General features: G+C 40.4%; 1 protein-coding gene across 1 annotated transcript in view; it reads left to right on the forward strand.

Moving 5' to 3' along the window:
• The first annotated feature begins 4,499 nt into the window (after window positions 1-4,499).
• The window catches only part of LOC141320452 (uncharacterized), an 83,777-nt gene continuing 62,071 nt past the window's right edge, over window positions 4,500-26,205 (forward strand). The window contains exons 1-3 of the mRNA XM_073833306.1: window positions 4,500-4,533; window positions 6,973-7,319; window positions 7,488-7,899. Coding sequence (XP_073689407.1) covers window positions 4,500-4,533; window positions 6,973-7,319; window positions 7,488-7,899 — 793 coding nt within the window. The remainder of the gene's footprint in view (window positions 4,534-6,972; window positions 7,320-7,487; window positions 7,900-26,205) is intronic.

Raw genomic sequence — 26,205 nt, forward strand, 5'->3', positions numbered from 1 at the left:
GTTAGTCTGTGTGAATTACTAGATTTTTAACCAGTGTGTAATTTTTCAGATGCTTTGTGGGTATAAACGCAGAAAAACTAACAAAGGCTGCAAAGGGGAAGAAAAGAAGAACCGTCAATTCACACACCAGCCTCTTGCGCAAGCTCATGGACTTTCAGTGGGATTTCATTTGAAAATGGTGAGTAAGATGTATACATTGCACACATGTTCAAACAGCAAAGACTAGGGAGGCTGGGGAAATTCATTCTAATGTTCATTCTCAACTGCCTTTCAAAGTTACAATGCTGAACTCCTCTTTCATGCTCTTTTGCCATTGTTTTTTGTTCTTTCAATGAATTGTACTCATCACACCTTTAGTTAGGTCAAGTCATTTGATATAATTTTGGATTAAACATGTGAAACTATGAAACTCATCTCTCTCTCTTTCTCTCTCTCTTATACAGACCCAAGACTTTGCAAAGGATCCTCATTGTGTGCTTTGAGAAAATGGTTAGTGTTCTAAGCAGTGAAAGTGTTTTTATTGTTTATTGCTCTTTATTGATGAAGAGTTCCATTAAGTGTTAAAGGATAACTGTTGCCAAAATGCAACCTGGGCTGTTTTTTTTTTTTTTTTTACTGTAAACGAAACAAACTTATATCTAAAAGCATAATTACGACAAACGAGACGTTTTTTAGATTGACCGTGATTTAGTTTTTTTGGTCAGTGGCCGGTGAATGGGAGAACTAGGGGCATGTTTTTGAGCGTATCAAAATCAATAATCTTTACAACACTAAGAAGGCTGGACACACCATGAAACTTTGCTCGAAGTATCGCCTGGGTCTCTACACATGAACTCCATCATTGACAACATTGTTTTTGTACACAGAGTTTACTAAAAAGAACGTTTTTGAACAACTCACTTTCACTGTTTGAGTCTCCGTCTTGCCAGTCAAGAAGTATCGATCTCCGAATGCGACGTAATACTGAGGGGTGTGAAGATGGATAGCTCCTAAAGCATATTTCCATATAAATGCATGGCTAATTCGTTGTTTTGTCGTAAGTGAAAAACAATATTAACCTTCTAGTTGTAAAAAGAGCCTCATATAAGAAACATTCACATATAAGAATCTCACACTCTGAGATCGATTCCTCTTGACTGGCAAAATGGAGACTCAAACAGTGAAAGTGAGTTGTTCAAAAACGTTCTTTTTAGTGAACTGTGTGTACATGAACAATGTTCTCAATGCTGGAGTTCATGTGTAGAGACCCAGACGATACTTCGAGCAAAGTTTCATGGTGTGTCCAGCCTTCTTAGTGTTGTAAAAATATCGATTTTGATACACTCAAAAATATGCCTCGAGTTCTCCCATTCACCGGCCACTGACCACAAAACTAAATGACGGTCAATCTCAAAAACGGCTCGGTTGTCGTAATTATGCTTTTAGATATAAGTTTGTCTCGTTTACAGTAAAAAAAAAAAAAAGAAAACAGCCCAGGTTGCATTTTGGCAATATTTATCCTTTAAGTATTGGTTTGAATGTATTCATACTTGTTGAATTTTAATGGTTTAGGTAACTGTAAGTGTTGAGGTTCAGTATTTTGTTATAATGAACAATGTATTTGGGTTTAAAAATGTATTTGCTACTTTTTAAGCCATGAACATGAGAAAATGAGATTTGTTTGTGATTAATCTGAGCCTATGTGTAACATTTTTATGGGACCAGGAGGAGTCACAGTGTATATCCTTGGTTTGAGTTTTTTAGCTGAATTTTAGCAGCAGTTCAGGGATCATTAAATGTTGAGGTTTAGGGCCCTATCTTGCACCGACGCAGCGAAGAGCCAAACGCAAGTGTCTTTGCTAGTTTAAAACAGACACCGTTGTTATTTTCCGTTCAGCGACCACAGATGTCAGCAATGAAGATGATATCCGTGATTGGTCTGATCCATGTGTGCCTACATTTGTATGTGTTTACCTATCAGTGTTTGTATTACAATAAAAAAAGTTAATTTCAACACGGAACTATTTGTTTTCTTTCACTTAAGTGTTATCTGATGGATTATTCCAATTCTTGTATTATCTCAAGCTAGAATATGTCTATAACATTCAGTGGTACACGTTACTATGCTAAACATAATTAATATTTAATGGAAGCAAAATAAATGGTGATTTAACAGGAAAATAATGGTAACACTCCTGCCAGTTATTTCCTGTTTTATTCTGTGATTCACAGTAAATTCCTGTTGAAAAACATTACGGGGAGTGCACTGTAAAAAAACATTTACAGTAATTAACTGTTAAAATAACAGGAAAATAATGGTAACCCTGCTGCCAGTAATTTCCTGTTATTTAACAGGGAAATAATTAACAGTGTAGGGCTGTGGTTAATGGCAAGTGAATTCATGCAAAAGGAACAATCTCTAACTAAAAGAATCAACCATGCAGTTCAAACCAGACATGGGTCTGTAGCATTAATACGATCATATATAGATGTAGGTAGTGGGTAAGGAGAGGGACATGCTTTCACTGATGTAATGAAAACAACAAGTAACAACATCAGCAAAGACCGAAAATCAGGGATAACTGCAACAAACCTTTTAAAAGAAAGAGGGATAGACTCAGTTGAGCTCATCAAATGTACAGACATTCATTCAACCTGTGTCTACCTCAAGGACCTACCAGGTCTTGCAGATAGTTTTTTTTTTTTTTTTTTTTTGCATCCAGCCAAACAGATGGGAGTTGGATTAAAAATAGATAACTGGACTGAAATTTAATGAATGTATAGAAAAAAATTGCACAGTGTACAGATTCATATCTCTTGAACATTGAAACTTCTTAGAGGTTTGCATAACTGCATTATTTTTAATAGTATAAATAACTTATTCTTACTGTTATGTATTTATTGTTTTTTTTGTTTGTTATTGATTGTTTGTCACGACTCATTGTTTTTATTGCTGCTAACAGAGTGTCTGTTATATCAAAAACAGTTCCATGAAATTTACAGTACTTCAAAATAAATAAAAATACAGTATACAATTTCAGCAACTATCAAAGCTTTTTTTCCCCTCCACTCTTTATATAGCCTATCCTGTAGAATTCATAATCTGTAATTATTTAAGTAGGTCTTTCTTTCTTTTTCATATTGCAGGAAATAATAACTTTTCTGTTGTACTGAAGGAATTTGCTGCATATTGTCAATGTGTCCTGCCGGATTTCATTATTGCTGCAGGTATCCTGCAGCAAAAAAATGAAAATCCTGCAGGATTCCTGTAGGTGTTTTTTTTTTGTAAGGAGTCACATTGAGCTTATAATGATTTGCATTAAACATTATTATATATGCATGTATGTTAATGTAGATACATATGAAATATAGTTTGTATTGTTGGTTTCTGCACACAAAACTTATTGCAATTAATACAATTATTAGAAAATAAAGCTATATTTAGATTAATATGAACATGCTGCTGTAGTTATTTAGCTAGTTAATGAAGATGAGTTAACTTACACTAGTGTTTGTTTTCGTTGTATTCATGTCATATTGAGAGAAATCATTTTATTATCTTTAAGTAGAACACTTTTAGCATATATCGACTCAAATAATCTTTCTTACAGCAAACACTTAGAATAAATTGAGATGATCCTCTGACTCTGAATGCCTTGTTGAATGAGGCTCATCAATAGTGTCAATAGCCAAATGTCAATAGCTCCTGTTCTCACCTCATTTCTTATGCTGATGTCTTCAGATCTTCTGTAAATTGCCACTTAATGCTCATTTCATTGGTGTCAACAGAAGGTAGGCTATTTGTAGGCAAATATGGACATTTATTTGTGTCTATGCTTTCCAAATGCTTTTCATACAGTTCTTTACTACTTTTATAGCCATTAAGAAACACAATGTTAAAATTAAAAATAAAAATGTGTGAATTAGCATCTGTTACTTTATGATACACAGACTCAAATGCTTACATCTGTCCATTAGTACAGGTCAAAGGCAAAATGGGTTTACATAGCAAACACTAAATGTGTGTGTGTGTGTGTGTGTGTGTATATGTTTAGAGAGAGAGAGAGAGAGAGAACAAGAATCATTCAATAAAATATTCAAACACTATTTAAGAAGCACAGTGCAGCCCAAAAATACTCATTAATTGACTTCTTTTATCTTTATACTCTTGACGATGTCCTATGGACCACTAGGGTATACTCAATTGTCTGCAAGAAATGTTTAATCTGTGTACTATGTTTTACTGTACGGAATAACTTTGCTGTGTGATTAAAAAAAAAAAATATATATATATATATAAACATCTGTTTTTTGACACTATAAACACAAACTCCCTAATGCTATATTTTTCATTTTGGCAGTTTAGCTCCTCCCACACTGGAATTCATCATCAGTGAAGCTCCTCCCATTGCAGTTCAGCTATAATTGCTGGAAGATTCCTATCAGTTCACAAGTGAAGACGAGCATTAAAGCATCGGGAAGAGCTGAAATCTGTAAAGACTGATCCACAACACTGCAGAATGAAATGCACTGAAGATACTCAAGAACAAACAGGTTAGTGTTTATTCTTCATTCATGATAAGTGATGCAAACTTCTGGGAATTTTCAAAGTTGGAAAACTTCCATTAGAATTAAAAGGAATAGACTGGTTATGTTATGTTTTGTTATGTTAGCCTACTACAATAGGGAAATTAAATGTAGTTTTGCAACATAAACTTGGTTTAAACAACCAGATTTAATGCAAAGAAAACTGACCAAGTGCATAATTCAGTACAAGAATGAACCTCATAGATATGTGATGAATTTGTTGTTAAAAGCATAATTCACTCAAAAGTAAAAAAAAAAAATAAAAAATAAAAAAATCTGTCAGCATTCCGCCACCCTCATTGTTTCAAGCCTGAGTTTCTATTTTCTGTTAAACACACACACACACACACACACACACACACACAAAAAATTATATATATATTCTGCCTTCATTTACTCACCCTCAGGTTGTTCCAAACCGGTTCATACCGTTAAGATGCAAAGATCTCCTCAGCCTCAGATTATTAATGTTTTACTTTCAAACATCACTTTTCCTTGATCTGGACAACTGTGCATCATTACAATGATTGAAGACTATCTTCGATATTTGATCAATGTTTTGCTAAAACCGTTGCAGTGACAGATATTCATATTTATGTCAACAGTCCAAAATAATAAATCTGTATGTGTGATAGAAAAATCATTCATATTCAGTCACGTCTGCAGAGGTTTATTTGTGTTACCATAGCTTCACTGAACAGATTATAGTCCAAAGACATGCATTCATTGAGAAATATTGATATATTTTAGGGATGCTCCGATCAGGATTTTTGCAGCCGTTACCGAGTACCGATTTTATGCCATGGTGATCGGCCGATACCAATACCGATTCCGATGCTTTGAGCTTTATATAACTGATATGTAATCTCTCTGATCAACATTCATCTTTTTTCAGATAAAGTATTACAGATGTTGCTTATGTAACATATGTAATGTAATGTAACTATTGTTGTAACAGATTCATAAATAATCACTTATTATACAGTGAACATTTTAATATGCCTTTTAAAATTGGGTTTATACCTAAGATGCGCAATTATTTTCAGGGTAACGTGCACGGCGAACATAGTTCCAGGCAGCTCTTGACCGCATTTCATGTCCAAATCACTTCGACACACATAATTTCAGTTATTTTAAAATTATTTACAGCCTAAAATGGCAAAATAACCGAAACCCACAACGACACTAGCCAAACTAAATACGGTAAACAATAGGATAAAAACGTCAGATTATGTCCATGTTTTAGCCACAAAATTACGTTTTAATATTATGTAGGGAAAGCACATATTCTATTTCTCCCACTCCACGTTGTCTCTGTCCGGCGCGGGTAAAACAATTATAATGCTGAAGGGGAGGTATAATCCATATTTCTTTGTTAAAGTAATTTGAAAACTTTATGTGAGACGTTATTTCACAAACAGCGCGAGTGAATGACAGCGCGCTCTCTCTCTCTTTCTCTTTCAAAGTGCGCAAATGACATCCAGTCACCACATCGCGTCTGACTATAAGCGAGCTGTATGCTGCACAGTTGACACAGGAATTGTTTACTTGCACAATAGAGGCAGTGTCGCATTGTCACTAAAGCTTATAAATTACATTTCTTTTTTAATTATCTCCAGTGTTTAACTATTCAGCACTCGCACACTCATCCTAGAGCGCTCATGCACACTCGAAGCACACACATATTCCCAGGTTCACATAACTCCATTTGCAGGGCACATTTTTATCAGCACTCTTGTTAATGGATTAACTTACGCGCTAATGTTGTAAGTGCTGCTCGGATGATTAACAACTTAAAAATGACCTGAGATTTCTCACAAGCGAGGTAACAACGGCGCTGTTCCACTTTTAGTAGAGTCGGTGCTGCTGATGATCAGTTTTGAGAGACGCATCGTTCTTAAGTGCAGAATCAGGTCAGTGGTATTAAATGTTTGGGACAATGCTCCTGCAAGCCAGATTTCTTTGACATAGTATTTCTTTGCCATAGTAGTTCCACACCAGCAATTGCTGTGCCAGTTAATTCATGTCTGCACACATCATGTACGCCCTCACGCGTTGACGTTATCAAATTGCGATCGGTTTGTGAGATCGGCCAATTTAGTGAGTACTGATCGAGTCATAAAATGTGATTATCGGCCGATACCGATCTCCGGCCAGTCGATCGGAGCATCCCTAATATATTTACATGATTACTTCATATTTTTTTTGATAGAATTGTCTCTGGTATTTTGAACATAAGGTAAATGCTAGTTCTCACACACAAAAATTGTATTTGTTTCTCAGTCATGCAGTTAATTCATAAAAATACACCGCAGTGATCCATGTTTAACAGCAGCGATCTTATGTCTGTTATTACACTAGGACTTCCTTTCATATTTTGCTCTTTAAAATGCTTCTTTTTTTCAGACTTGATGGAAGAGAGCGAGGTGAGTGAAGAACTGAGTGAAGAGGAGTATCATCTCAAACCAGAAAAAAAAACTTTGAGTCACTCAAAGACTAAAAAGACATTTTTAAAGAAAAGAATAGCCAAAAAATCTGAGTGTACTCAGTGTGGAAAGAGTTTCACAAACAAAGGTAATCTTGAGTGTCACATGAGAGTTCACACTGGAGAGAAGCCGTTCACATGTGATCAGTGCGGGAAGAGTTTTGCACACCAAGGAAGCCTTAAGCTTCACATGAGAGTTCACACAGGAGAGGAACCGTTCCCGTGTGATCACTGTGGTAAGAGTTTCAGACAATCATCAAACCTTAAAGTACACATGAGAATTCATACAGGAGAGAAGCCGTTCGCATGTGATATATGTGAGAAGAGATTCGCTCACAAAAGTACTCTTGGGGATCACATGAGAATCCACACCGGAGTGAAGCCGTTCATGTGCGATCAGTGTGAAATGAGATTCTCAAGGAAAGATAGTCTTGAGAGTCACGTCAGAGTTCACACTGGAGAGAAACCATTCACTTGTGATCAATGCAGAAAGAGCTTCAAGCAAAGAGCACATCTTAAAAAACACATGAGAGTTCACACAGGAGAAAAGCCACACACGTGTGATCAATGTGGCAAGAGTTTCCCATACAAAAACGGTCTTGCTCTTCACATGAGAATCCACACAGGAGAGAAGCCATTCAAGTGTGATCAATGTGGGACAAGTTTCACATGCAAACATGGTCTTACTGTTCACATGAGGATACACACAGGAGAGAAACCATTCAAGTGTGATCAGTGTGGGAAGAGTTTCACACACAAAAACAGTCTTACTGTTCACATGAGGATACACACAGGAGAGAAACCATTCAAGTGTGATCAGTGTGGGAAAACATTTAATAACTCATCAGGTCTGAAAAATCACCTGGCAGTTCATACGAAGGAGAAGCCACATTCCTGTTCTAAATGTGGAAAAACATTTTCACTGCTGAGCAGTTTACTTTTACATCAGAAAATTCATACTGGTGCGAGAGAGCACTTGTGCTTTGAGTGTGGGAAGACTTTTACTACAGCAAAACATTTAAGACTTCACCTGAGAGTTCACACTGGAGAAAAACCTCACAAGTGTTCATTCTGTGACAAGACATTCAGTCAGTTAGGAAATATGAAAACACACGAGAAGATGCACAGCAGAGAGAAGCGTCATACCAGGTGTGATCAGTGCGGGAAGAGTTTCTCTTCTAAAAGTCGCCTGAATCTCCACATGAGGATCCATACAGTGGAGTAACCACATCTCTTTTGGCAAAGGTTTGTCCAGTTACCTTCTTTATTTGCACATATTTCTTTGACTTTTCCATAGAATAGTGGCCAATGAACTTGTGCCATGCAGGAAACAATTTCCCCTTTCACACAGAGCATTGATTCCAATAAAGTGATATTTAGCCCCTGGAATGCAAATTTTATTAGGGTAACCAAGCCAAAAAAACACGTATTTAACGTCCCCGGGGGACCCCCACTTCGAAACACCTTTGGGCTAGTTTTGAGTAGCAATTGGGTGGGTTTTGTTGTGAAAACCTGGCAACCCTGATCCTGACTTGCCATCTACTCATTGGACCCACCTTTTGTTTTCGATCTGAATGACTTGGTTTTAAAGTTGTAGGATCTCAGCACAAATCAGACAATTCAAGTGGTTCGATTAGAAGACTTGAAAAACTTCTACAGACCCAAATTCCACAAGAGGCCATAAATTTGTCTAGTGATACCCTGGCACCAGCCACCCTGAAGTCTAATGAACTAGAAGCTTAGAACAACTTGCAACATTAACACACAAGGACACTTGTTGATAATCCCAAGAAAAGAGATTGTCAAACTTGGGGCAAGTAACCAAGAATAATGGTCAAAATATGCACATCATGAACATCACATGAGGAAAATCATTAGAAATTTTGGTTTGTGGGCTCCCTCACACAGGACGGAGACTGAGATTCCTTCCCTAACCTTTTGACCTTCCAGCTCAGAGAACGTACCATTACATTCCCAATACGACACAGAAAACTGCCTATTCATGCATGTATGCACCTAAAATGATGCTAAAAGGACTTAGGAGCAACTAATCATTTCTATGCACAACTTCCTATCATTTATGTAACCCATACATTTGTCTATCACGTTTTAATCACTCGTTGTGTATGTCCTTTTTGATAAATATTGAATAGCTTAATGGTTTATATTTGTGTTTGGTATGCCTGTGCTTGAAATTGCATTTCTTGAAATGCTTCTATAATTCAATTCTTTGTAAAATGTATTATAGTCTTGTTATAGATATCACGTCCAAATTTGACTCTGCAAAGAGCGGGAAAATTGGAACCATGGGACCATTGGGACCTTTGCACCGGAGAAACCTTTTCATAGTTCCTAGAACTATTGGAAGAAGTTACCGCTTTTTGACGTGTTCGCACAACAGGAACTAGAAACGGTTTTATCCCACGAACTCACTTTGCGGGACCTAATTTCCCAAATAACTCATGTACATCTGCAAGATGTCCGTTAAAGATTTCTTGATCTGGAAAGCATCTGTGTACAAACGTCAGGCAGACGTTTGTAAGATGTCAGTGTTATATACATTATAATTCATAAACATCTTTAAGACATTTATTAGACGTCTATTTGACATCTTATAGGAAACATCCAATAGACGTATTGCAGATGAACATACTATGTCTTGCAGATGTAAATGCAGACGTCAAATAGATGAAAAGTTGCCAAGTCTTGAACTGTTCAGATTATGGAAACGATTTAAAAAAACTAAATGGTTCCATTTTACTTTTGTGAGTTATTGAAATATGTTTTTTTTTTCAGAATAAATGTATTTCTCTGTCTTCTACTTGGTCTTTTTTTTAAATAGCATTGTAAGATTTGTCTGTAGGCATATTTTGGCACCTTTGTATAGTCTCACCCAACACATTTTTTCCCCTGCAATTTTACACTTTTAACTTGTGATCAAATCTAAAACTTAAGAGGTTAAGTTCATTACAGCAATGGTTTATTGATTTCAACCTATATGCAACCAATAAGTTCTACAGCCATTTAGTGGCTAATGATATTTTTGATATCTGAAATATGTCAATTTGAAAATATGTCCACAAATGACAAATTAAGGGCTGCTATGTCACGGCCAGTGCCGGATTGACGAGGCGAAAGTCAAAGTCAAATAACAAATACTTTTAATCTTGATTTGCAAGGAAGAGACAGGGGATTTCCACACACACTGAACACATTTGACATCAAAAATGACCGACAAAGGACTGAACTCAAAGACTGACTTATAAAGCAAACTAATCAAGCTACACAGGTGAAAACGATGATGACTTAACAAGGACTAATCACAGGACTAAACCAAATCATACAAACTGACAGGGGGAGACAGAAGGAGAAACCAAATCTCAGCAGTGCAAACACAAGGCAAAAGACAAGAGACATAAGGAGACATGTGACATTATCTCCCCCTCCCGGTAGGCGCGTCTCGCGCCGTGATAGAAACACCAGGGAGGGGGGGCGGGCGCTCTGGAGGCCTTTACGGGGCAGGACCTTGCTGGGTTGGGAAGGCCTCCAGGGCGGAACAGGAAGCCATGGCGGGTCAGGCGGCCACGGCCGGACAGGCAGTTCGGGTGGCCATGGCGGGTCAGGCGGCCACGGCCGGACAGGTAGTTCCGGTGGCCATGGCGGGTCAGGCGGCCACGGCCGGACAGGCAGTTCGGGTGGCCATGGCGGGTCAGGCAGCCACGGCCGGACAGGCAGTTCCGGTGGCCATGGCGGGTCAGGCGGCCACGGCCGGACAGGCAGTTCGGGTGGCCATGGCTGGGCAGCCCCCGTGGCCTTGGCCTTCGTCCTCGGCCCGGCCACGTTGGCTAGGGGTACATAGCGCCCCCCCAAAATTTTCTTTGGGGAATTCAGGGGTTTGGCAGGACTGTTTGACAGAGTGGGCTCTGTAAGGCTGGACAGGACCAGCGGAGGCTCTGGAAGGCTGGGTTGTACCAGTGGAGAGTCTGGAGGACTGGACGTGACCAGTGAAGGCTCTGGAGGGCTGGATTGCACCAGCGGAGGCTCTGGAAGGCTGGACGGGACCAGCGGAGGATCTAGACGGCTGGGCGGGGCCAGCGGAGGATCAGGAAGGCTGGGCGGAACCAGCGGAGGCTCAGGAAGGCTGGATAGGACCAGCGGAGGCTCAGGAAGGCTGGATAGGACCAGCGGAGGCTCTGGAGGACTGGACGTAACCAGTGAAGGTTCTGGACGGCTGGACGGGACCAGCGAAGGATCTGGACGGCTGGACGGGACCAGCAGAGGATCAGGACGGCGCTCTTGAGGAGCGGGCTCTGGACGGCGCTCTTGAAGAGTAGGCTCTGGACGGCGCTCTTGAGGAGCGGGCTCTGGACGGCTGGACGACCCCAGCGGAGATTCAGGAGGGCTGGGCGTCTCCAACGGAGACACTGAAGGAGCTAGCTCTGGGCGAGCGGTCACTGGAGGGCGCTCTGGCGGCGCAGTCACTGGAGGGCGCTCTGGCGGCGCAGTCACTGGAGGGCGCTCTGGCGGCGCGGACACTGGAGGGTCAGGAATTATGGCCATCGTGTGAACGCGTGTGGTGGCCATCTTGTGAGCGGGCGTGGCGGCCCGTACTGACCTCACCAGTGGGTCTAGCAGGCTGGCCATCAGGCGTGCCGACTCCTGCGTGGCAGCCATTTTGTGAGCTGGTGTGGCAGCAGTCATCGGAGCAATGCTGAGGAAGGCCACGGAGCTTTGGATAGTGACAGGGCGCTCGGGGCGTGGCAGGTGGTCTGAGCCGTTGACGAGGCATGTGGTGAGCACCGGCTTGGGATGAGCTGGAGCGACGCGGCGTGCATCTGAGGGGGCTGGACAAGGATCTATTTCTGAAAGCTCAATGTTAGAGCCATTCAAATAAAGAATGAAGTTGACAAAATCTACAAACGAAAGATCGTGAACGGACAGATCACTACGGATAATGTCCTTGTCCAGCCCCAACAGAAATACCACGCTGATTGATGCGTCGGGCCAGCTCACCAGATGATACAGCTCGGTTAACTCAGCCACATACCTCTCCAACTCCAGACCGCCCTGCCGCAAACTCCACAGCCGTTCCTCAGCACTTACTTTTGGGTCGGTCATTCTGTCCCGGCCAGTGCCGGATTGACGAGGCGAAAGTCAAAGTCAAATAACAAATACTTTTAATCTTGATTTCCAAGGAAGAGACAGGGGATTTCCACACACACTGAACACATTTGACATCAAAAATGACCGACAAAGGACTGAACTCAAAGACTGACTTATAAAGCAAACTAATCAAGCTACACAGGTGAAAACGATGATGACTTAACAAGGACTAATCACAGGACTAAACCAAATCATACAAACTGACAGGGGGAGACAGAAGGAGAAACCAAATCTCAGCAGTGCAAACACAAGGCAAAAGACAAGAGACATAAGGAGACATGTGACATGCTACATGAAGGATGCTTGAGGGTTAAAGGAGACCCATTATGCCCCTTTTTACAAGATGTAAAATAAGTCTCTGATGTCCACAGTGTATGTGAAGTTTTAGCTCAAAATACCCCACTGATAATTTCTAGAGTTTGTTAAAGTTGCCACTTTGAGGGTATGAGCCAAAACACAATTTTGGTCTTTGTCCCTTTAAATGCAAATGAGATGGTGCTCCTGGCCCCCTTTTCAGAAGAGGGTGGAGCTTCAGTAGCTAATATAGCAAGAGTGCATTTACGAAGGCAGCATCAGTGAAAAAAGGCAGAGACAATGGTAGCTTTAACAACATTAGCCTTACAGAGTACCAAGAAGCTCTTTCAGAACGGCAATTTTAAAAACAAAGACGTTCACAAACGAAGCTTTGGTATTGATCGAAGCATGCACTTTATTCAGGGGATCAGCTTGTGATCTGGTGTTTGCCATGTCAGTCTCATAGTGGATCCTTTGACAATAAATGCAGTGAACTCTGATTTTGAATGTGCTGTGAGTCTAGCATGTGTTTGAGGTCAACGGCCACCAGTTACACTGTTTTCACATTAACAATTTTAAACATTTTAATGGTCAAAGTTTTGAAGTATTTCACAAGATTTTTAATGAGCCTATTTTTACACAATCCAGAGTTTTCCACCAAAATAAAAACTCAACTGCAAATGCTACATGTGTACATTTTACATGTGTATGTGTAAATTTTGTTTGTTATGTGATTAAAATGCAGCAGTTGGTTCTAATTTCAAATTAGATTTTATATTTAGTTGTTGTAGTAGCAGCGAATGCAAAAACAGTTTCTGGGCCAGGAAAAAATATTTATGGCTATTGACAGCCATTGACAGGTGTTGCAAAAAGTTAAGTTTTAGGCCCTGCTCACAAGTGTAGAAATTAGGACAAAAGTATTGAAATTTCCATACTGTAGAATAAGGTAAAAGGAAATACTTGTGAAATACTAATCTTCATTTATTTTTTCAGTGGAATTGTTTCACAATAAAAGCTATTACTGTCATATGAATAGTAATATAAAACCTTGATATGTACATTTTCTGAAGAAAATGTGAGGGGTGGTTGTCGAAACTCAACTCTGATGTTGTTAAACCTGGCTATTACTTATTCGTGTTTTAGTAAAATTGCCCATTTATTGCAGTGCTTCTCATGCACAGTCGCTGGTAAATGAAAGAAATTACTGAATTGTTTTACATTTTAACACATCAGTTGACATCTTGGAAATATGGCTAGTAGTGGTATTTTACGAAGTGTGTTATAGTTAATGTTTATCGTTAGAAAATAGACAGTTATACTATAATTGCAGCTAGATAACGTGAGAATGTTTTATGTTTTTAGTCTTTCTTCAATCTTTCTCTCCCTGTAGGAGGTGGAATGAGTTTCAGTAAAGACTGCATTTAAGAAATACAATAAAGATAAATGCTAAATGCAATTGGTTGTTTAGTGTTTTGGTTTTATTTTCTTTTGGGTTTTAAGTCTTTCTCATTTTAAGTCTTTCTAATGATACTCATGTGGTTATGAGGTCCACTTTAAGGTGACTGGAGCATGGTCACTATGACAGTTGGATGGATCTTTGATTCGGAAGTATTTGATATGATAGAATTATTGGTGAGAAAGAAATCAATGCAGGAATATGAGTGATGGACTGCTTAGAAAAACAAGTACTCTCTGGCATTTGGGTGTTGTTGCCAAATATCGCCAAGACCAAAATCACTCAAACTGTTTTATGGTTTCTACAGATTGTCAAAATACGTTTGAAGGCAGAGGCCCAGATTTTAAACATAAAAGTGATCCAGAAGTGTGCTTTTCCGTTGTCGCTGTTGTAAACATCTACATGTATCCACAAGCTTGACACAACTCCAGAATAGTTTTTTTCACAGTGCGTTGGTGGTCCTTATTGAAGTCTCCATTTTTCTAGTTACAGGTTTGTTGAGTCTCTTCATCCTCCTGATTTTAGGTCTTTCCAGTAGTCTTCGGCATCAATAGTTATGATGTCAGTGTCAAGGGCCTGCCAGAGATGTTGAATGCTTTCATTCCAGTAAACGCAGACAACACTACTGTAGGCACGGAGAGTTGACTTCCATGTGTATGCACTGAATGACGTATAATTTCCCACAATCAGCACCGTTTGACCCAAGGTAAAAAAAAAAACTGCTCTGAATTATGACCCCACACACGCTTCTAACACCGCTGGTGGACAGTGTAGAAAATGGCTGCCTGTGTCTCATTTAGACTCCTAAACATCTTCCTTACAAATTCAGTAGTCATCTGCAATGCCTCTATCTGTGGTATGTTTCCATCTACCTGATGAATGTGTTATTCCGGGACATCATCTTGTTCATCATCTTCTTAATCAATGTCTTGTTCCGGAACACTCTCTAAGCGATCAACATCAATTTCAGGTGCAAAAGATGTCCAAACATTCTCAGATGGTTCTTCTCTCTGCAACTCTTCAAATGCTTGATCCATTTCTTTGCTGTGTTTTTCATACGTCTGCTGGTGTGCTTTCACTATGGTGCAGACAGGCATCAAGAGACTAGTTTTACAAATGCACCTGCAAAACTCCTCATACACTGGATGACATTGAGGTTTCAGCTGTGCAATGTGATGTGAAGCGGCATGGCACATAAAATTTCACCAATCTTTCATAAAACTTTTCCGGTTGTTTCTCTTTCCAAAACAAGTATACCTGATAATTGCAGCCTTACCAACATCTCTCTTCTGAATAAATCCCATATCGTTGAGCAGTCATTGGAAATTTTTTCCTTTAGTTTGCCGACCATACACAACACGACAATTCGACACAAACTCTGTCAGGCATATCATTTCGAAATCCAATGTTTGAGGCCTTGCTCTGTATTTATCTATTATACCTGACATCCTATAAATCAGGATCTTTGTTGTGTGGGGCACTTAAGTGCAAACTCGTTTTCAAAGCATCATCGTCCGTTAGTATAAATACAACGCTTTGTGAACACTTCTTCATTGGAATGCTGCATGTTCCTACCACAGACTCATGAGCGCTCACTAGCCTGTGTTTGGAGTAGACCTGCATTATGTGCTCAATTTCATTCTCTTCGTTTACGTTAGTTTCATGAACACCCTTGATCACGTTCTTCAGGAAATCATTCATTTCATGTTTTGGCTTGGAAATGTAGGACAGCATATACATGATGCATCTGTAAGAGTCAAGAATGTCCATGTTGGCGTTCTATGCCCTCAAAAAATCTGGGTTGTATCCATTCACCCAAGTCTCCTTTGGGTTACGCTTCGGCAAAATCACACTTGAAGTGGACAAAACATAATTACTGTAATTATCCATGGACAGATTACATTTGATCAGCAGGTCTAAAAAGTTATCAACGGAGGCCCTGGGGTCATTTTGCAAATCCCACATTGACTTGAGTTTCATCCTGACATTGTTGACATTGCTTTTCGAACAGCATCTTGTCTTGCCTTCTTTCTATCTGGGTGGTTTTGGTCTTCATTTGATCTTTATCAGAATGTTGTGGTCGTATCTAAACAACACTTCCTTTCTTGCAAGATTTGGATGATTTTAAATGTGGCAGCATCACTTATTAAGATGTCTTTGTATTCCGAATGCATCGCTTTCAGTTTTGCTAAAGCTGCTAGCACAATGTGCATGTTCACTGTATGGAAGTGTACTGGTATCCTCTGAGATTGCAATACTGTGAGGACCCACCAAGCAAAGACACGTCCAAAAGACGTCATTTTGACGTCTTTGTCGTACGTTCAGAAGACGTCCATCAGAGACAAAATCATATTTTTATATTTCCTCTTTTTCCTGTTTGTTATTATTTCAAAAAATATATACATTTTATATAGGCTATTTTTTATTTTTTTCATTGGACTTTCACATTTTGAATTGTTGAGAAATTATGAAAATATATAGTTAGGGTGTTTCTTTTTTTTCCATTTGATTTAGTCGAGTAAGTTGCGCATCAAACACAATATGATTTTCAGCAATCAGGATCTGGCAGCAACAGCGCGTTTTTCCGTTTGGGTGAGCGCTTCTCGGACAGCTTACCCCGCGAATGAAATCACGCGCATGCCAGCAAAACAGAGGACGCGCATTAATTCTGAGGAGTCGAGATAGATGCAGAGAATCTGCTTGCCCGGAAGATTCAATCTCAAATAAGGGATCAACTTAAGCATGTTTATATTAATTAACACGTGAATGCATTCTCTTTGACAGCCTGGTTATGCGGAGCATTAGCAGCTTATATGGACGGAACACCACTGATGCAAAGATCTGTCTTGCTCTGAAAACATAACTAACTGTATGTACAGTTTTGTTTAAAACTATTCGAAAATGCAAGTGCATTTAACCGCATCCGCAATCGAGCTTTAGGACGAACAAACACAATGTGCATGTAAAAAATCTGTCAGTGCACGAGTTTCGTGCATTAAATTTGACTGCATTCCAGATGGCTTAAATGAAAGCATATCTTAAACGAAACACGGCGGATGGAAGCACACACTGTCAAGCAATGCGCACGTCTCACAGTGCAAATTCTGTATGTAACCCCCCTCATCAGGGAGGTTTTTATATATAACTATATATAAAGTAACTGTAAGGCCAATTAGATGAGTTTCTTTTAAAAGAGTGTATAATTATAATGTTTGTTTCATAATAGCCATATGGGTTATTTATAATATGTTAACAGAACACTATTCTGTTAAGATATCTAAATTCAGACATTCCAATATGTACATTGCACAAAGGGCTTGCATATATGCGTGTTCCCCTTTAAGACATCCTTCGAGAAACTGATGTTTGGTTGATGTGTACTTGGGAGAAAATGTGGTTTTCGCCATCAAGTTTGTTTTACTTTAGTTGATTGGAGGTATATTTGTTTAGACCCGCCTCCCTGATAGGTGAGTCTGACTTTATTGGCTCATTAAGGAGTCGGTCGAGAGAGAGACGAGCAGAGTTTGAAGAGGTTTCGCGAGCTGCTGAAAGGTTGTTTTCTGATCGGAATCTACCATTAATAACCGCAAAACGCGAGTTATATGATTGATGCTCCTTTTAAAGTCTGTTTTTGTTGTTTAAGTATCCGCGTTGACGGCGTATGTGAGCTAACTAGTTGTTTATTGATAGTTTTATGTGCTGAATGATATCGCGGCCTGTGTAGAGCCAGCGCTCTCTACTAGCAATTTGTATCGGATTATGCTGTTTTGTTTATATTGCGTTTGAAGTGCCACCGTTAACACGTTGTAGTACAGTGCTCATTATTCATCATGGGATGAGAAATGAGGAATCAGATAGCCCTTTGAGCCACCGGAGGCGCTCAAAGGTCCTCTGACCGCGAGGGACGGTGTGAGTGAGCGAGCAACCGGATAGCGCACCCAGCCACCGGGAGTGTTGGGTGTTCCCCCGGCTTCGTAGGACAGACGGCTGCTTACGGAGGATTGTGTTTTCCGGACACGGGAGACGATTGTGACTGCCTAAGGAGCACAGGTACTGTTTATTGGTTTTGATTTGAGCTCAGTGAAGAGCGAAGAGGCCAGTTTTGCATTTTCCACGGCCCCTACGCATACAAGCAACGAATCAGGCCTGCATCGGGGGTGGATACGAGTGTGTTTGTGTGTAAGTGGGCCCACATTTATATTCGGTTTATTGAAATAGTATTTTCAATAGGTTTACTGTCACAGTTCATAAGATGGTGAAAAGTGTTTATCTTATACCTGGGTTTTTACCAGTGCACTGGGTAGTAAGTGAGTTACGTGAAGTTAAGGTTTCACTGGTTTGTGATGTAGGGAGTGTGCACAAAGTGCATTAACGGAGACATGTAAAATTCGTTGAATCTCATTCGTTGGTATCATTTCTCTAGAGGGTGCCTGTTGTAATTCATTTGGTCTATTCATATTGTACATTGAGTATTAAAAACTGTGTTTCTGTACAGAAGTTACCTATTTGTAATTTTTAGAATATCTCTACTGATTATAGATATCTAATAATATAAGTCTACTAATATAAATATCTATATTATTTGTTTCTTGTATTATTCTAAATCCCTTTCGGTTTTATAAATAAATCCCCATTGCTGTATAAGATTATCAGTGAAGTTCATATCTCTAAACTGTAGTATCAGAGTAGGGGCCTAAATTTATAGTCGAGAGACACCAATTAAAGGACCCGGTGCTCCACCCTTTAGAGCTTAGGTCAGGCTAGCCTAAGAGGGCAGGGGCGCTACATGTACAAAGAAGCCTGCCGCGTCTCTAGCGCGCACACGTGCCATATGTGTGAAAAAAGCAAGCTCAGAATCGATTCTGAAATATTAGGAATCGATTCAGAATCGTTGAAGAGAGAATCGCGATGCATCGGAGAATCATTTTTTTCCTCCCACCCCTACAAACTACTTGTAAATTCTTTCAATAGCCCCTTCAAAAAAACAAACAAAAAAACTGTCCTATACAAGTGAGCAAGCGTTAATGTTGAGCCCTTTACCTTTATGGTATAAATCTTGCAAGAGATCATAATTTATTGCACCACTGACATAATGCCGGTCAATGAAACTTTTTATACAGATACTGCCAGCAAAGATATACTTCATTCATACATAAGTAAAAACAAATGGCACAACCTAAATGCTATAATATGAACTTTGCCAGGGCTGAAATTGACAAAAAAAAAAATGATACTACAATACATAAATTAATAATAACAACTAAAACAACATTACTATACAGATTACATTATTCTTCTAAGCATTACATATGAGTGAAAATACTTGTCTTTAGTTTCATCAATATATTTTGATAAAATGGTGTTTTTGTCTTTTTTTAGACGAATGTGTATACATGCATCCTGAAGAGGGGTAAGCCCCCTGCCTCTGGAGCTCTTTCTGGTATTCACTGAAATTCAAAAACGTGATAGTCAGTTGTAGGAAAGATCTTCAGATGAGTAATGTATGTTATCAAGTTGTTAACGTAACATTACTTGGATAGTCTTGGGAATAAAGTTTCTATTATAAAAACGCTGTCTAAATGATATATATTTCCACAAAAGAGAGAAATCTGAAAGAAAACGTTCAGTTCGGATAAAGTAATGCCAATACCGATTTGACAGAAGCAAGTACAACGAATAATTTGTCAATTCACGTTAAGCATCTAACGTTATGGTTCAGATTCTAGAAAGTACTTGACGAAATGGTTGCTGTAATATTAACGTTAACGTTAAGAATATTGAATAAAACAAAAACATGTTTTTGTTAAAGCGTTGTTGTATGCCGCAAAGTACGTAACTTACTTTTAAGAAGTTTCGGGGGAGCAGTGGCCTTTGACATTCGGTTCTGGTCGATCTCGAATATTACAAATTCGTAATACAAAACCATCATATATTTCTAAACGGTTTAAACGTAGACCAAAGACATGTCAAGTCATCAGTCGTGGTTTCTAAATTTGCCAAATAGCTTTTATTTGGTCGTAACCCTGAGTTTGAATCTGAGGTAACGTTAACGCGGCACCTTAATTATTTGCTTTATCAAACGTAGTAGCTTAAATGTATTCAAAATACAAAGACGATATTTACAGAGACATAAAATTATGTAAGACAGCTGATATATATTTTAAGGTTTTACAAATAACGTTACAGAAAGTATTAAAACAGCACAGATTAACTAACTTCGTTCCTCGATGACGCAGTCTGAAGATCTTCGCGGGGGAAAAAATGATTGACATCCCAGGACAACCTCCCTCCGCATTGTCATTGGTCGGTAGTGTTGTCAATCACAATGAGAAAAAAGCATGCAGGCTGTAATCACTTTTAATTCATAGTTTTATTCTTTTTTAAATTTGACTTTTTAATTTTAAAAGATCTTGTGTAGGAGAAAATGGTCCAGCCCCGCGAACGGCGTTTTCAAAACGGACCAATCATACAAAACCTCATGTAGGCTATGGCAGACACACTGCCATAAGCAAAAACTATGTTATCTGTTAATATTAAGTTTGTATTTTTAATATTTATCCATCAAAATTAAACTGTAAATAATACACTTCAAATCGTCATTTTATCCATTTCCCGCGAATTGTTGTATAACTTCCCGCAGATTGTACTGTTGTTAAATGCACATCGTGGTTATATAAGGTCTTTTAAAAAAAATTTAAAACATGATTAGGGGCCATTATTTGGAGTCAAAAAACAACATAATTACTCCCAGAATTATGAGTACACCGAAGTATCCTCATAAACCAAGGTGTCCTTATAATGCTGGTGTTATAATGGTGCACGTGCTGGACGGAACGATACAAGACGAGATAAAAGACAAAAAGGCGCGTCCTCGCGCTGTAGAAAGAACAAACAAAAATGAACAAGAGGGGCAAGAAAACAAAACAGAGTCACTGGAGGAGGCTTCGGCGGAGGACGCGATACCAGGAGGGGGACCAAAACAAAAGTCCAGGTGGCAGAACAGACAGTCCAAGGGGGCGACGACGGAGGGAGGAGCCAGGGAGGAGACAGGAGGGATCCAGTGCAGGAGGAACAGACCCAGACCACAGCCATAATGACGGCCCACTGTGGAGCCGACGGAGGGAGGAACCATGGTGGACGAAGGCGTGCCGACTCCATGGGGCCGACCGACAGAGGCGGAACAGATGGAGAAGGAGCCCGAGGCGAAGACGGAGAGCCGATGATCCGGGGTGACGCCGAGGATCCGGAGGGCCAAGGTGGAACAGGCTCTGGCGCCCGAGGTGGAGGCGGAGTCCCGGAGATCCGCGGCGGAGCCGGAGCGACAGAGGATGGAGGCTGTGCCCGCAGGAAGGAGGAGTCACACACACACACACACACACACACACACACACAAACAAAAAACTCTTCACTCTTTGCACTTTCAGCTCCTACAATCTCAGTCAAAGTCAGTACTTTAAGAACATATCAGCTTTCGCATTTATTTCGTCACGTGGTCCACTTCTTTTTGTTCAATTTATAGCCTTATATCATTTTTACCTTCATAGTATCAGAGATGAGAATTAATTGAAAGTTCTTTAATAAAATCCACAAAGGGTAATCCAGACAGGAACATACATCCAACACAACACAAAGACATTTAAAACTGGACAAAAAGGAAGGGCCAAGCAGGAACCTAAATACACAGGATAATTAAACATGATAAATAAATACATGACTGAGAATGGATACATCGACACCGCTATCCAGAAAGGTGGGATTCCAGGCTTCTCTGGATGTCTGGAACACACTGGAGTTCTCAGTCAGATGATCCGGGAGACCAAGGCCAGCAATGGCAACCTGACCGTTGTTTGGCTGGACTTGGCTAATGCATACGGATCAATCCCTCATACCCTCATCCATGCAGCACTAGACCATTACCTCATCCCTCAGCACATCAAGGGATTGATCATCAGTTACTTTGGCGGAATCCAGCTACGATTCAAGACAGGCCACTTCACCACCCAATGGCAAAACCTGGAAAAAGGGATCGTAACTGGCTGTACAATCTCCCCCATCCTCTTCATCATGGGAATGAACCTCATAATAACAGCCGCTGGGAAGGAAGCCCGAGGCCCAAAAATGCAATCGGGCATCCGACAACCCCCAATAAGAGGTTACATGGACGACCTTACTGTGACGACCACAACCCATGTGGAGGCAAAGTGGGTACTAACTGCCCTGGACCACATGGCAACGTGGGCTAGAATGAAGTTTAAGCCAAAGAAATCCAGGTACATGGTCATGAGAAAAGGTAAATTAACAAACAGAGTCACGCTGCATGTGCAAGGGGAAGTGATTCCATCGATAAAGGAAAATCCAATTAAGTGCCTCGGGAAGTGGTTCGATGATTCACTCACCGACAGGAACAACATCAGCAGTACAGAGAAGCAGGCAGAGGAATGGTTGAAGAAGATCGAAAAATCAGGGCTCCCGGGGAAGTTCAAAGCATGGCTGTACCAACATGGATTTCTGCCAAGACTCATGTGGTTGTTAACGGTGTATGAAGTTCCCATGACAAGCGTCGAAGGAGTGGAGATAAAGATCAACAAGCACCTTCGGAGGTGGCTAGGAATCCCTCCAAGCTTCACTTCAGTAGGCCTTTACATAAGATCAGGGCAGCTCCAACTTCCTCTGTCATCCGTGGTGGAGGAATTTAAGGTAGCAAAGTGCAGAGTCATAATGACATACAGAAACTCCCAGGATGAACAAGTCAGGCAGGCAGGTATCCTTACAAGATCAGGACGCAAGTGGGCAGCTGACTCATCTGTTGCACGAGATGAAAGTATGTTGAAGCTACGTGACATCATGGGAACGCCATGCATGGGAAGACAGGGTCTTGGAACTTCCCATATCCAGCAATGGGGGAAGGCTGGATCCACGGATAGAAGGGCCATGATCCAGGAGGAGGTACGGAACCTGGAGGAGGAAGGACGAAGGGCAAGGGCTGTGGAGCTAGCGTCCCAGGGAGCATGGACCAAGTGGGACCTACCCAAGAGGAAGATCACATGGGGAGATCTGTGGAGATTGGAACCATTCCGCATCTCATTTATGTTAAGATCGGTGTATGACACACTTCCAACTCCGACAAACCTGCACAAGTGGGCTTAAGAGAGGACCCATCGTGCAAGCTTTGTGGGGAGAGGGGTACCATGGCACACATCCTGTCAGGGTGTAAAACAGCACTTGCCCAAGGCAGATACAGGTGGCGCCATGACAAGGTGCTCATGACACTCGCTAACACCCTGGAGCAAGAGACACGCAAGAAACACCAACCACATGGGAGAGCAACACCATCAATCAAGTTTGTAAGAGCGGGTCAAAAGCCACCAACCACAGTAACAACAAGAACCAATCTGCTGCAAAAGGCCCAATCATGGGAAATGAAGGTAGACCTGAGGGAAAGACTGCAATTCCCCCCGGTCGTCCAGACAACCCTGAGGCCAGATGCAGTGCTGTGGTCTGAAGAGGCAAAAAAAAAAAAAAAGATTATCCTCATCGAACTTACAGTCCCATGGGAAGAGGGTTGTGAACAAGCGTTTGAGAGAAAGAGCGCCAAATACCAGGACCTCTTGCATGACTGCAGGGGGAAAGGTTGGCAGGCATGGCTCTTCCCAGTCGAGGTCGGCTGTAGAGGATTCCCCGCCCAGTCAGTATGGAGGATGCTTACAGCCATTGGGGTGATGGGGAGGGAGAGAAAGATGACTGTTCGCAGGATGGGGAGGCAGCAGAGAGAGCTTCTTGCTGGTTATGGAGCAGGAGGGAGGAGCTTAGCTGGAAGCCAGGGGGAGTTGATGGGCAGTGATTTGGCCACCACTGCTGACCCACCAATGTTGAGGGTGTTGCGGTTCAGGGTTGAAACACCCGATGATTGTTGGATACCGCCTGATGACATCAACTCTTTCTGGCTAAGGCTACATTCACCAAAAGTGTATGAAGGAGAAGCATCTTTGGATGTAATTGTAATCAAACTCAGGTGCAGCAGGGAATAATCAATTAACTAAACTAAACAGATATGGAAAATAAATTGCACTATTGTACCTAAATATGAAACAAACCTCACATTAAAGCATTTATATAAACTCTTTCCTTGTACTTGTGACATCTACATACTGTATATCAAAACCGTCAAATATACACGTGTAGTATGGTGGCCCCTTTAAGTACATCACGTACCTATATAGGAGGAGGTTGTTACATGTCTCCAAGTGTTTCTTCTCCTTGTACTGTCATTTTTTGACAGTACAAGGCAGTATGTACCCTGCATTCCTATTTCATTAAATACTCTGTTTAATTGATACTCTGGGCTCCTTGTCATTCCCTCTGACTCTTCATTCCCAGCAACTAGGGATGTAACAGTATCAAAACTTCACGGTACGGTAATACCTCGGTATGAATGGCACGGTACGGTATTTATTGAATCATTTACAGGAAAAACAAAACTAATTAAGAGACTCGAAAAAAGTACCAGAATTGTTTATTAAACAGTTTACATGAACACTGAACATATCAATGGCATACAAATTAGCCATCTATCTGTAAACTTTGAAACAGAAACTTAAATTTTTCAATTTTAGTAACAAAAAATTATTAAAGCATGTAAAAAACAGTCAAATCAGTTTAGCTGAATGAGTTGTCTGAATCTAGTTGTCTGCTTGAAATAAGATTTTTTTTCTTACCCCATTGGCAGATTATTTAGCTTGTTTTAAACAAAAACTCACTTAATTTTGACTTGTTTTTACTAAAAACAAGACAATAATTTTTACTTGTCTAGAAAATCCTTCTTGATTTAAGAATTTTGAGATATTTTGGCTGGAAACAAGACAAAATTCTAAGTAAGAAAAGCATTTTTTGCAGTGCAGTAGGCTCTCATGCCTTTCTTTCGCATTAAATCTTTATTAAAAACAATCCTTTAAAGAACTTTTCTACCTGGACAAGTGCATCTATTATGTTGCCTAGTTTATTTAAAGGAACCGTATGTAGGATTGTGGCCAAAACTGGTACTGCAATCACATTCAAAATACTGTAGAAAGGTCTATCCCCTCCCGCTTCACCCTGACTCGAGGTTGCCAGCTAAGCTGCAGGAGTAGGCTGCAATAAGGAGCTTCCAATGACAAGTGACGCACAGTAATTTGTTTTTCTTCTGTTAATTATGTTTATGTTTCACAAGAGATGTTTTGCGAAGTAATTATGTATCGCAAAAATTTACAGATGGCGATTAGCCAAATATTTCGCAAAGATGTACTGTAATACCACATTTCAGTCGGAACATAGGTTGTTTTCCAACCCTGCTAGTGCGATATAAAGCTTTTTATGAACGCATTATCACGGGCGACCGCGGAAAATCCACTGAGTACTGAAGCAAAGTTAGCCAAACATAGATGAATCTTACCTGTTCAGGAAAAAATTACCAACGAAAGCGTCTGTCTTCAAATTCTTCTCCGTTTTCAGCCGTCTCCATCTTTCAAATGCATATCCTATACCAATCCTTGTTTTATTTCGGACTTTGTCACAACGTATTCCGGTTTCAAAGCGAGGTCTTTTTCGTTTCGTAACGTTATACAAGTTTAATCCGACACGTTAGAATAACCGCAGCTGTAACAGAGCTGGCAACCCGTCTCACGAAACTCTACTGACTTCGTGATTGGTGGATAGCTGGAGGGTGGAGCCTCAGACCAAAACACAAAATGACAACAATAACATCAGTTGTGGGCTGCAACTCTCACTTTTAAATGACAATATCCTGGCCAGACCACTGTTGTCAGTGATATAAGTATTTGAAATGAACATGATTTCTTAATGTCTAGTAACATTTCAGGGCCATTTTATGATTAACTGACATAAATTTCATACATACGGTTCCTTTAAAACTGCACCTTTCCTTATTTTAAACATAGCCAAAAAGCCACGTGTTGACTGTGAAACACAGTAGACTTCATTTATATGCATTTATGGTACATTTCCGTGTCAATCCATGTTAATTTTTACAGCGAACAATGCACTGTAACATTAATTCAGCGCATACAGCGCAGCAAAAAATAGACTCGGTGCCGAAACGATGGCTGCACTAGGACGTACTGCCGGACAGCAACCGCGTGCAGTGTGAACGCTCTAATCCGTTAACATGGGTGCTGAAAAGAATACGTAACGCATACGCACTGCAGACGGAGCACGTTCGACCGTTTCCATCTCTTTTCCTTGCTGC

This window comes from Garra rufa, chromosome 1 (assembly GCF_049309525.1).
Source record: "Garra rufa chromosome 1, GarRuf1.0, whole genome shotgun sequence".
Taxonomy (NCBI): domain Eukaryota; kingdom Metazoa; phylum Chordata; class Actinopteri; order Cypriniformes; family Cyprinidae; genus Garra; species Garra rufa.